We start from the raw sequence: 12809 nt of genomic DNA, 5'->3' as shown, positions 1-12809 counted from the left end.
GGATTACGTCAGGGAAAGTGATTTATCGTTTCTTATTCTTTTTGCGGTAAGAGATAAAGCCAAGAATAATGTGCCTAAAAGGTCGGAAGTTCAGGATAAAGCAAGAGATAGCAAGATAATATTATTTTAGCAGCAGACCCTGCCTGCAAAATTCGTTTTCAAACTTAAATTTCTTATCGTTGATGAGTTGCTTGCTTTTGCAATCAAATTACGCAACGGATTGTTCCAATTTAGGTCTATCTATGTGATAAACATTGCATGCCTTTAGTAGGTTCAATGTTGAACAAACTCCTAGTCCTAAGTGCCTGAATGGGCACTTTTCGCTTATCAGTTTTTCAGAATTTTTCCAGCCCCCCCCCACCTCCCCCCCCCGCTCTTGTCAGGGCCCTCTCCCACCATTGAATTTATGTTATTTTTACTTGAAGGTTGACTGAATGAAGCATATTACTACCTAGAAGTATTTGGTAAAAAGTAATTTGAAAATCAATTTTATGTCTGTTTATAACTAATTAGATAAATTTTCCAACCACATCCCGTTAATTCCAATCCCCAGGGCTTATCAAATATTTCCTGAGCTCTAAAACAACCCGCTTTTTCCGACCTTCACGTTTATTAAAACCTTACAGTAGGTAGCTTAAGAACACATTTGAGTTGAATAATGTATTAGAATGTATTTGAGTGACATTTTACAGAAAAAAGTACCCTGTATTGTCGAGACTCTGTATTTTTGGACGCTTTTAAAATCTAAAGGAAAATGTTTAAAGAGTTTTTGTGCACATTTTTGGAATGAATGTGTGTTCCAGGACTTTCTTCGCAAGAAAAACCTGTTCAGGAAACCATCTAGCAAGATACGAGAACAAAACCTCATGTATATCACACACCAAAATCTCGGACATCCACTGGCTTTCCAGCTGTCATCAGACGCCCACCGCTCAAGGTAGGTACAAGTTGTCTGCATGGTCTGATTATCACATCAAGTGCTATATAAGTTATTGCGAGGAAACTCTCTCATCAAGCGTGGTCAATTGTAGAACTTCAAGTCTGAAAATGTTCATCGGTGTTTTGATTCTAGCAGCTGCTTACTCTGCTTATGCTTTTCAACGAGCGCCGTCTTTACAATCGATAAAACGGGGAGAGGAAATAGCATCATCTTTCCCTCGCCAGCAACCCGGCGAAGAAAACTTATATGGAACACCACCCTACATAGTTGATTTATACAAGACGCTGGCTAAAAATCCAAGTCCATTGCCGTATGGAGCTGAGTTCGTGCGAAGTTTTCCAGCTAGAGGTATTGCCGTCTTGACAATAATTGTCTTGCAGATTCTTCATCTATGTATGTTCACCGTATCATATAACGAGCAATGCTATAGACAGCCCCTAATGGCAACTTTATCCTCCTTGCAAAAGTAGCAACTATCTTTTGCATTTTGTTATACATGTTATACTGCTTTGAAATACATTATAAAATAGGTTTCTTTCAAAATAATTAATCGAAAGCTTAATTTGAAGGTAAAGGGAGTTTAGTAGAAGCCATCAAATTTTGTAGGTATTCTCGCCGTAAAATCACAAATCTAAGTTTGAAAAGTAAGTTCTCAAAGCTATTATGACACAGTGTACTACTACTGACATCTGCAGAGCAAATTCTCCTTTTCGAATCAGAACTTTCGTGAAGAGGCTCTCGCTGTTGATACACTCTTTTTTTATAAGAACCAGTAAATTTAAGTTCAGGCTGACTGTTCTTAATTTTTTCGAAAATCTGAGGCTGGATTGTTCTTATTTTGTTCTTAAATTAAGAGGGTGTAAGCAGTGCTATTGCTAGCTTTTTCGCTCTAAGGAGGTGTTCAGGGCTCATTTGCCAACAAAGTGAGTGAGATAGCCTTTATTTGCTGACAAATTTGAATATTCACAGAAAAGGCATCCACACATCGCTAAAAATCCTCGATTTTGAGAAAAAACGTTTTTCAAAATTGCATTTTGCAGAAGCTCAACCTCAGCTTGTTCTTAATTTGTTCTTAACTTTTGACCAGTTTTGAGGCTCGTGTTCTTATAAAATTGTTCTTATAAAAAAAGAGAGTGTAAAGGCATGTTCTTGTTACCATGGTAGGAGCTAGCAAGAGTATTAAATGGGCTGAAAATTCGAACGCTTTTTCCTTTTTGTGATGGTTTTTTCGTTTCTTTTAACCAATGTTGAAGAAAATGACAGGTTGATGATTTATTTATTCTTAGCCCTCAAGTAATTATAATCTCTTAAAACCAGAAGTGTTCTTGCTGCTTCTTAAGCAAGCAGTTTTGTTGTATTCCTATTTTCGGGACTTCTTTTTCCTTTTTTAATTCATCCTCGCTAAACACTTTTAATGATCTTCTTGCTGATCATAAAGGACCGCAATTTTTCAAGTGTGCAGTAATGTTTCAAACCGTCTCGAATTGCTTTGAAGTGTTTCGGCATTTTTCGGACAGACAACAAAGAACATATGCTTCAGCGATTCTATCAGCATTCAAAAGAACTGTCTCCAATAACTTTAATACAATGATCCCAACAACATTCATAAAATGCTGGAGTTTCCCTTTGGGAAAAGAAATAAACACAGATACAACAACGAAAGAAGACCACACTCCTTCCAAAAGCCTTATCTAAAAATTTGAAAATGACAAGGGATTTTTTTATCATGTTTGTGTGACAAAAAGAATGATGCAAGCATCTCTTATCTTCGACAGCAAATTTAACGCGGGGGAACTATATTAAGGGCTAGCTTTGAAAAAAACAAATAAGAGAATCTATGTCATCATTATCATCATGATATCTAATCATGATATCACAACCTATGCATTTCAAGGTCTTTTTATAGCAAGTCCCCAACAATGTAGGTAATGTTCACCTGTTCATCACTTGCGGTGTTGTCACGCACCTTTGCTTCGAGCAAGTGTTTGAAACTGCAGTCTCATTCCCACGTTCATCTCTGTTGGGCTGGGAGATAGCGTTTGTCACACTCACACTCTTTCAATGCTTCCAAAATGTCCAATATCTCAAGTGAATTTTCGCAGGTGATCAACATTAGATCCTCTCTCCATTATAATGTTGTTTATAAGCAGCTTTTATAGCATCGTTGTTCTTTAGTTTTGTCGTTTAGTAATTACAAAGAGTTCTTGGACCAACATGAAAATAAAGGAGTCACAATTGATGCATCTAAAAATGACTAATTGTCAGATACAGGCCAAAAAGGACCTTAAAAAGGGGTGTTCAAAAAACGATGGCTATCAAAACTATTTTACAACAAGATACTTACATTGCGGCAAAAGCATTCTAGATTTTTTTTATACATGCAAACCCGGAAAGAATTCGCAATTATTATTGAACAGGTGGTACGACTTAAACGTACACACTTTCATTTATGTGATTCAAAATACATGAGCAATATATTGGCAAATTAATCCTATAGATAATTTGTGGGAAACTCCCATCTGTCGTGAATCAATCATCTCATGATTGATCTAGAGCCATGTTATAAAACGAAAACGTAAAGGCTTTTTAGAAAAGTTTGAAAATGAAATATATAATCAGAATTAGATCAAAATTGTTGTTGTCTATCAATAATCTTCAATTCTACACTTCCTTTAAAGACAAAACAAAACAAAACTTATAACTGGTATACTAGATTTACCAAAAAACTTGATTATTATTTTGTTTATTTCGCTCAATATTTCTTAAAAATCTGGTTCCGTTTGGTTTCGAAATGAAAAAATATGTTACTTGAAATTCTCTCACAGTAATATCCAAACATCAAATTTCACCAAATAGACAAAATTGTTTACATCACTGAGAAAATTTGAGGAAGCCGAAAAAGCGCAAATAAACTATAAACCTAGAATTTAATCACCAAGATCATTATTAAAGTAAAGCTCTCTTTAATCTTTCAATTATTCATTGCTTAAGATTGCATTCATAATATTTTCTTCATCATTTGCTTCAATATTATCCCATTCATTATATTTTTCTTTGATTGTAACATTTTATTGTAGTATATAACAGTCATATACAGGGCCCTCGTTGATAACAGCACTCTGTGTGTTGAAGAGGTTACCCTGTCTAAACAGTGTTATTATTACTATTATTATTACAATTATTATTATTATTATTATTATATTATTATTATTATATTCATCATATTAGCACAGCCTATACGTAGGGAGGGAGTTTCTATTGAGTAACAGCTTGTTATCGCTCAAGCAAAACTTTCTCTCGAACTAAAAATTGCATGTAGTGCTTCTCAAGCGGAGAGAATACAAACCACCTTCATTGATAAATGGCCTTCTGAGCAAAGATACGATTATAAAACGTGGCTCACAAGAAAAAATACGGCTATTGCTGGATATTCTGTTTTTGCAACATCTTCTGTGTAAAATCCTAAATATCTATTTAATCTTGACTTTAGGTAGACCGAAAAAGACCTCTTTCATCTTAAAATTCAACATCCATATTCCGAAAAGGGAAAAGATTCTTCATGCAATGCTGCATTTTTGTTTGAAGCGTGAAACACTGAAAAATATCTCATCGATAGAATTCACAAACGTAAGATCTGACAAGACAATGCGCCTAACAAAGACAGAATTTGGTACCAGCAGATGCCAACTTTTTCCAGTCACACCTCTGCTAAGAAGAAAGAGCAGCGTAAATACATTCTCGCTGGTGCTGCGAATGGTACTAATTAGCCAACGTGACGAAGAAAGTCAAGTGAAGGCCAGCTGGCGCAGAAAGGTTAGCAGCCCAGTAGAAATCGTCATCTTCAGCAGTGAGAAGTATCCTGTTTCTCCATTCCTGCGTTTCAGATTGCCTACCAACCAACAAGAATTGACGAAACGAGATGCTGACAATCACAAGAAGCTGACTAAGAGAGGGTGTCACCGTAAGAGTCTAATTGTCAATTTTGTTGGCCTTGGCTATAAAGACATGGTTGCACCGACAATTTTCGACATAAAACAATGCAATGGGGCTTGCCGATACCCCCTCGGAAGCATGTCCAATCCAACACAGCACTCTCTTATTCAACAGTTGCTGCATTCTCTGTACGGTAAGCGCGTGGCCAAGTCCACTTGTTGTTCCCCACGGAGTTACGTTCCCTTGACAACGATGATAAAGGACTCCTACTCTGGTAGAATCGCGATCAGAAGCTTAGAGAACATGATCGTGGCTGAATGCGGCTGTCAGTAAGACTATAAATTTGCTCAGCGGAAGGGACCCAGAAGAAATAGAAACATGAATAAGGGTTTACATCTTTTAACAAAAACAGAGGACTTGTTCGCTATATTTGTTTGTAGCTGATTTGTGCATCTTTGCACTTTGCTCCATGTAATGGCAGGGATGGGCAGTATTATAACTTCCTTTATTACCAAACACAAGTTTAAGAAAAAGCAAAATACATAGCTGTTAATTAAGTAGCCAAGGAAGGGGCGTGTTTGTTCAAGTGAGATTTTTATTTCGAATTCAATCAGGTTTACTTAAGTCCTCCCTGTTACATAAAAAAGACGAAAATGCGAATAAAATCCAGTTCCTATTTAATTGTGATTTTCAAAAATGTATCATTAGATGTAATTATTGACTTCTTACAAACTACTAATAAAGATTAATACTATTTGATAGCAAAGGAAATGGGAAATGATATTTCACAGTTAGAAACTCTTTCTGCTTTCTTGGATAAGATACCTCTGCATTCAAGATGACATTGCCTTAAGCAATTTTTAATCACGAAGAATGCTTTAATGAGAAATTATCTCTTTAAAACAATCAATGGTTTTGGGGGAAAACTGTGAAGTGCTATAATGCGTTCTAACATGTCAGCCTCGACAGCCAAACTTCCATCGTACATTAATCAAGACATTAAATATGCTAATTACTAAAAAATGTACATGATAGGGGGTAATTCCTCGTAAATGTAAAATTTTTGTTAGCTTTGTGCAACTTTGATTATTTCTCAAGTCGCATTACATCATTGTCTGCCACATACCCTTAAACTGCATCAGATACTTCTTGCTGGATGTTGAAAAATGTTTTTTACAATAACTTTTGCATCTATTTATACTTTCATCTAAAAAAGCTCTCACTACTAGTCTGTCATTTAGTAGTGTTCAATGTCGTGTGGGCACGTCTTTGGTGTATATAGCAGGACGGTTGTAAGCTACAACTTCCGACTTTCACGAGTAATGTGTTCTCCGATCATTGCCAAAAGTACAACACCCAGCAACTTGCGTTGTGCTTTTATATTTTTCAATTCTTTTCCCGAATACTCTTATTTCCGCACCCCCCCCCAAACAATGTTGATAATTTAGAAGAATACCATAGAAGGCGCAAAAGAAAGCGTACTTCCTAATCCCCTACGTCGTTTTGTGGTAAACCAACATTGTTCAAAGGGGGGAAGGGGGGTGGCTGAATTTGTCCTTTAAAACTGATGTAGTGTAACAAGACTTATGGCAGGCATTGTGATTGGAGTAGCATTCTTTATCGAAATTTGATATTTGGGTAATTTGGCGGTGATGACGTGATAATATTGATGATGATGTTGATGATGGCAATGATTAAGATATTCATTTTTAACTAAAATGATAGATAAAATATAAAAAAATGCAAATATGCAAATCTAGGAGTACAATTATTACAAAATCAGGTGAAAATGCTAAATTAGATAGATATCTACAGATTTTTGTATCAACATAAAGATTCCTCTCGTTTGTTTTGAGTACATTTAAAAGTTAAGGCTTACACTTTTTACACGTAAAATGGTAAGTAAGTCATTAGTAAGAAGCTATACACGGTTACCACTTGCTGTACGTCCATTGACTGGCTGCATTTTGTTATATGGATTGAATGGATGTGTAAGTGTAACCATTCTTGACAAAGGCCCTCGATGTTTGTATGCAGAGTCATTCCTTGGAGCGTTCAATGGTCTGAAAGGAATATTTGAAAACCTGTCGTACTGAATGGCAGCTAGACGTAACATGAGTGGTCACTAGTAGTAACAAGTGTCAAGATGTTATTAACATGGTCACAGACGCCAACAATTCGAAGAAAACATTTTTTTAAGAAAAGGGGATTATAAAGGAGACTGTTTAGGGAAAGGGGAAAAAGGGATTATATATTATTATAAAAAGTCGATGCTGAAATTAATGAGGTCACCCCTCAAAATGTTTCTTCAATATTTCTATCCCCACAAAAGCAAATTTTTATGTCATGTTTAACATATTTTTTACAGATATATGATAACCAGTTCCGTGTTTAATACCTAACAGGAATGGACGACACCCTTCTAAAACTCTCCATGGCGCTCGATCCCACGTGCCAGCAAATAGTTGGCGCCAATTTACACAATGTAAACATTACATTGCCAAAACAAAAAAATCATAAATTAAAACATAAAAATGATTCATGCTAAACAATATCTAATGATTCAAAGTAGCTGTCAACATAAAGATTTCATGGTATAATTACGGAGTATAAAGAAACAAAATGCAAACCTGTGCACTCTGGCAGTCGATTCACGCCGTGGTTCTCTCTCAGCAGAGAGTGGTGGCTTCGGATTAGCCCACAAGACACACCCAGTGTAGCCAGGAACGTATCCTCGCCTAAGAATGTAGAAAGAAGAAATCAAAAAAATGTTCTAGCTAAAAAAGGTTTATATTACACAAAAATGTTTCTTTAAATGACAGTAACGTTAATGTAAAATCAAAAGTACAAGAAGGCTCAAGTAGGCAGTTCAAGTAAATGTAAATCCAATATTCGCTGTAGTATTACATTAATTTATCCTTTCCTTTGTCAGTAAGTTTCGAAACTCCTGGATACACCATGGGATCCTTCCGTTATAGATTCTATATCTAGGTACAACTGAAATTCAGAATAGCTTTGCTCAAAAGTAGGGAGGCCTCTTTCCTTTTGGAAATTCAAAGCTTTCCTATCCTTCCTGTGACAGCATTCTGCTAAGCAACATCCCGTTTTTTGTTTCATAATAAAATCTTGACATGTGAATGACAACAGTCTGCCCAGCAAAGAAAATTAGAGGACAGCAGGGTTCCCTTCTCACTCTTACTATTTTCAAAGGGCCTATATTTGTACTTGCTTCTATTTGCAGAAGTTATAACTTACCTGCTTGTGATTGTATACTTTGGTTTAGATGAGCGCATCATTGTTAAAGGCGTGAATGTCTCACCGTCCACATCTTTCTCACCTTCTCCAGAGACATGACCCCTGATGATAAAATAAAACGTTCATTTTCTCCTTACTTTGAATATTCACATTACTTTCTACTTTTATGGCAAAATAATCTAGAAAATTTTCACTAAAGAGCCTATCTTCACACACTTATTACAAAAACACGGTTTTAGAGGCCGTGCCCTGAAATTTCTCTCTGTAAAACGGTTACCCCCTCTAGAGAGAAATAAGTATCTCTGCCCGAATTTTATATTATTCTGGAAAGCCCACTAAGCAAAATGATTTGTGCCATGGGCTCCCGTTAATTATAATAAACATTTCGCTTCACATTATCATTATTCAAATACACAAATCTGTTTGCAACATATGAGCTTTTATTTCGCTCTTTAAAGATTCTGACAACAATGCTTCCTCGAATATGCAAGAGGTTGAACTAAATTTACAGGTCGGATAAGCCCAAAATTCGAATAATTAAACAAGTCTTTTTCGGCTCTTTTCCCTGTCCCCTAAAGAGTAGCTTTATCCAAAGAATCATCAAAGATGAGTGATCCTACAGGACGTCAGGCAAAGATGAGGGCGGCACGTTTTTGGTAGAAAGGATGGCCCTTTGAGACGTTATCGTTTTTGAAGACTCTTTTCTCCGAAGAAAACAAGCGAATTAATGTGGCTATGCAGGCATCTGTTGTGGAATATAATTTATTGAAGCGATGCTTTGGCCGACCTTGCTTAATATCATGCGACCAGAACCACAAGAAGCAACACCCATTGTTATTCGAATATTCGAGCTTCGGATAATCTGTGGTTTGGATACCGTAATGCCTCGAATAAGCGCCCGGGCGCTTATTTAATTTTCAAAGCTCCAGGGTGGGAGCTTATTCGGGGGAGGCGCTTAATCGAGGGGGCGCTATTCAAAAAGTAGATTTGGGTACAAATTCTGTTCTTCATTAATCTTTCGTGTTGAATTGCTTTCCAATTATGTTTTCGTTGGAAATTCGAATAAGCGCCCATTTCTGAAGGTTGAAGGATGGGCGCTTATTCGAGGGGTGGGCGCTTATTCAAAGGGGGTGCTTATTTAATAACTTTACCTCTAGGGTGGACGCTAATTCGAGGGGAGCGCTTGTTCAAGGCATTACAGTAATCGACAATGCACCTTAGCATATGGCAGCACAAATGACAAATAGCAGGGTTGAAATATTAAAATGATCTTACGTATAATTTGGTATTTGTCCAACCTTTTGACACTGGCTAGTGCTAAAAGAGAAGCATATATGAGCAAATCATTTTCTTGTTAAATTTTAGATCATTAAGTTTGATAATAAAATGGTAAAGTATATTTGAACTTGAAAAGAAGATTAATAAATAAAAGTTTATCAGTTCAAAACATTTTTCTAATGTCCATTTCTATTATACAGGAGTCATGTTGTAACAATTGGAAAAAAGCAAAATTATTAATTTTTTACTACACAAAACTGTTTTGTAAAAAGATATGAGGTTTTCAGAAATTGACTTCTGGCAATCAGCTTCCTATATAGAAGAGCCAGCTTTCTAGTAATCATAATCTCAAGTTTGTATATTGTCTTTAGCTTATTTAGCAAAAATCCCTTTGGATGACATTTTATTTTGAAAATACTACCAAAGCATATCAGGGAGAAAGTTAAGAAGTAAAGCAAGATTAATCTTACAAAGCAAATGGCCTTCTGAGATAATGTCCATCTCTTGTTTGCAAATAGTCCCACGTAAACGGCTTTTTGCTAAATTTCTATCAAGGAGGAAAAACTTCAGTTTATATATATTAAATTTGGAAATCCAACCAACAGAATAAGTTTTGATAAAATTTCCGACCAGGGGTGATGCCATCTGGGAATGTGTAGGGTGAAGAGAGGATTACGGGGCTTGCCCTGAATAGTTTTGAGTGCCAGGCCCACTTAAGTGTTGGAGAGGCTCATTTTCCAAGATTTTTCAAAGAAAATGTGATGAAACAGTTGTCAAGTCCTTGCCTTTATTAACAATGTCGCATATGATCAAGACATGTCTATTTTAAGCATAATAGTGGAGGTTTTTGACAATCAGCACTTTTAGATTTATCTATAACACTATCAAGCTCTGTTTGCCATATCACATTCTCTACTGATTTTGAGGAGGCTTTTTAAACTCTTTAACCAGACATTGAAGCTCAAAAGTAATTGTTGATTATCAGAAGCAAAGTCAAAATAACAAGACTCACTCCCTTCCCCCAATCATGTTCTAATCAATTTTGGGCAAAATTAAAAGAAATCAGTCATTGGAAAGATAAGATGGCCATGCGCTGCCCCATCATTGAATCTGGACATCTAACAAATTTGGTCAGAGGTTCTCAAAATAATTTACAAAATTTTAAATGTCATCAAGATATTTTAGAATTCAATGGCAAACAAGTGCATACATTGATGTCAATTAAAAATTACAACTGTTTACCTGCCAGACTTCTGGTTTTGATTCATATCTTTTTGTTCTTTGTGTCACCATGTCTGGTCTAGGTTCAATCACTGTTGAAGGTGGGTCAGGTCGTCTGCACTTTGAGTTCCTCCAATCTACTCCCTGATATAACCTAAAACAAAACAAAATGAGAATGAGCATACATCCATGCAGCAGGAAAAGGAATTAGCCTTCCTTACTACATCCTGAGGCTCGGAAAGGAAAAAATCTGCTTTGAAGGCACAACCTTAGGGTATGGGCTACACTGGGAATGGGCCTTTAAAATCATAAAATCTGTTGAAAATTAAGCTGAATAATCTCCCAAAAGATCAAATCCCGATCAAATAATTTTTGAAGCTTAAATATCTGTTGTCTAAATCAAGGGTTTGAGCCTAGATTTCAACCAGCAGCTATTTACACAATATACCAGCATTTTTGCTGCATATCTAACTTAAATTGATGCTGATATTTATCTACATCACCAACTTTATATACTTTGCTAAACAAAACCAAATGCTAAACTCACTTCTGTGTTGTTGATGTATAAAATGCTTTTGTTGCTATTTTATCTCTTAAATCTCTTTCAGTCACAGGTTCTACCTAAAGAGCATAAAAGATTTTTAATTATTTTTATATTGACAGTAAATTTGCCCATGTAAAAAATATTTTGCAAACAAACAAACTAATCATAGTGTAAAAACAATCTCTTCTAACTTGATTTGATATCAGAAAAAATCTTCTTGAAAAATCAGAAATAAAACTTTTTGCAAATACTGGTCAATAAGGCCATTAAAGAAAAAGGCTTGGTAAAAGTTATGAAATATTCTGCAAAGCAATAGATGGAAATGTAGATATCTGTTTCAGCTAACCACAAAACATACTAATAGATGTTGATTTGTTGAGCTAAAAATTGACCAAATTGCAAGAATTTCATATAAATCTGACCTGATTTGAGATTTCATAATAATTTTCAGTAAAATTGTCATCAATAGGTGGCATTTGAGCTTCTGGCTGTTGGGTAATGGCTACAAGATAGAAAATATTGTTTTGATTAAGTGTTAGAAAATATTGTTTGGATTTAGTCAACCACATCACATACAACTAATATATTGTTTGTGCTGTTCTTTGCTTTCTGTTACTGGAATAATTCATAGAGCCAACAAGGAAGTGCTATGTAAGTCAACTAGTGTTTGATAATCTTATTCCAGACTAGCAGCAAAGTAATATATTGAGCTACTAAGTTCAAACAATATGTACCTTGCTCATTTGATGAACTATCTCCTCCATCAAGGGCTTCTGTTTGATACAGCACATCTTTTTCATCAACTTCAGGCCAATGTGTTTCAATTTCCCTAATCCGGCTTCCAGAATTTTTCGTACTTCTATCAATACCCGAGCTAGAAAAAGTGGCAGGAAGTAACTTAACTAGTTTGGCTGAGGTGAACAATTTTGAATTATTCTGCATACAGATTTTGGAAGCAAATATGAAAGTCAAGAATTGTAAGGGAGGGGTGAGAATGTTTAGATTAGGCCTATCCTTTGATTCATTGACATCAAGGTTTTAGTAGCTGCTAAATTTGTACAATTTACTTTACCGACAAGAGCTTGCTGACGACAGAGATGATATGTGACTAACATATTTAGCATTTTTCATTAGGTTAAGAGAAAAGTCTCAATTCAAGTCAGACTATATTAGAAATAGTGATAAAGCGAAAAATCGAAGGATTTTCCCTTCTGGCTGTTTTTCAAAAAGAGTAGATAGGCCTAATAATTCCAAGCGTTTCCTTTGTGACAGAATATGGCATATTACCTTAGCCTCCAAACACTAGCTCCTTCACGTAGACTTTCCAAACCATTAGCCTTATATAACTGGTCAGTTTTGCCACCGTAAGCTGAAATTCTTTCCAGCACTCTATGGCGTCTGTTCCGCTCTTCTTCAGAGAAGAATCCTTCGCCGTGTGCATCACGAAGTTGCAATCCTGCCAAATCGAATGATGGCATTTTCAATATTTGTTGTCTTCCTTCTTCAATATCGATCGTTATTTATGGTCATTAGATACATCATCAATAATTAAGGTATCGAAATCTTGTTGCTTGGATTGATTCAACGAAGTTAGTTTCCATTTACTAGGCCTGCGAAGAAACAAAGCCACGGTTGTTA

At 35.8% G+C, this 12809-nt stretch overlaps 2 protein-coding genes across 2 annotated transcripts; one reads left to right on the top strand and one right to left on the bottom strand.

The window, feature by feature from the left end:
* Positions 1-533: 533 nt before the first annotated feature.
* On the top strand, positions 534-5404 carry LOC135682300 (growth/differentiation factor 2). Its single transcript, XM_065197135.2, has 2 exons — positions 534-1288; positions 4431-5404. The coding sequence occupies exons 1-2, from the start codon at positions 787-789 to the stop codon at positions 5204-5206; spliced, it is 1278 nt and encodes a 425-aa protein (XP_065053207.1). The 5' UTR covers positions 534-786; the 3' UTR covers positions 5207-5404.
* A 145-nt stretch (positions 5405-5549) lies between these two features.
* LOC135682301 (protein SPMIP7) lies at positions 5550-12809 on the bottom strand. The gene is made up of 10 exons (XM_065197136.2): positions 12459-12809; positions 11906-12045; positions 11594-11673; positions 11175-11248; positions 10649-10781; positions 9877-9953; positions 9404-9445; positions 8129-8230; positions 7504-7611; positions 5550-6936 (listed from the first exon to the last, which is right to left on the bottom strand). Exons 1-10 carry the CDS (start codon positions 12647-12649, stop codon positions 6795-6797), a joined length of 1089 nt encoding a protein of 362 aa, XP_065053208.2. The 5' UTR covers positions 12650-12809; the 3' UTR covers positions 5550-6794.

The sequence above is a fragment of the Rhopilema esculentum genome, chromosome 16 (genome assembly GCF_057945365.1).
Source record: "Rhopilema esculentum isolate cy_ngs chromosome 16, ASM5794536v1, whole genome shotgun sequence".
Classification (NCBI taxonomy): domain Eukaryota; kingdom Metazoa; phylum Cnidaria; class Scyphozoa; order Rhizostomeae; family Rhizostomatidae; genus Rhopilema; species Rhopilema esculentum.
The sequence above is the reverse complement of the archived record's forward strand: the minus strand, read 5'-3'. Positions and strand labels throughout refer to the sequence as shown.

Excerpts from the sequence above, each read along its gene's own strand:
- LOC135682300 (XM_065197135.2), top strand. The coding sequence starts at position 787 with ATGAATGTGTGTTCCAGGACTTTCTTCGCAAGAAAAACCTGTTCAGGA. Across the intron at positions 1,289-4,430 it reads GCGAAGTTTTCCAGCTAGAG|GTAGACCGAAAAAGACCTCT; the intron begins GTATTGCCGTCT and ends TCTTGACTTTAG.
- LOC135682301 (XM_065197136.2), bottom strand. The coding sequence starts at position 12,649 with ATGCCATCATTCGATTTGGCAGGATTGCAACTTCGTGATGCACACGGC. Across the intron at positions 11,249-11,593 it reads ATTATGAAATCTCAAATCAG|GTAGAACCTGTGACTGAAAG; the intron begins GTCAGATTTATA and ends TATGCTCTTTAG. Across the intron at positions 7,612-8,128 it reads AAGTATACAATCACAAGCAG|GCGAGGATACGTTCCTGGCT; the intron begins GTAAGTTATAAC and ends CTACATTCTTAG.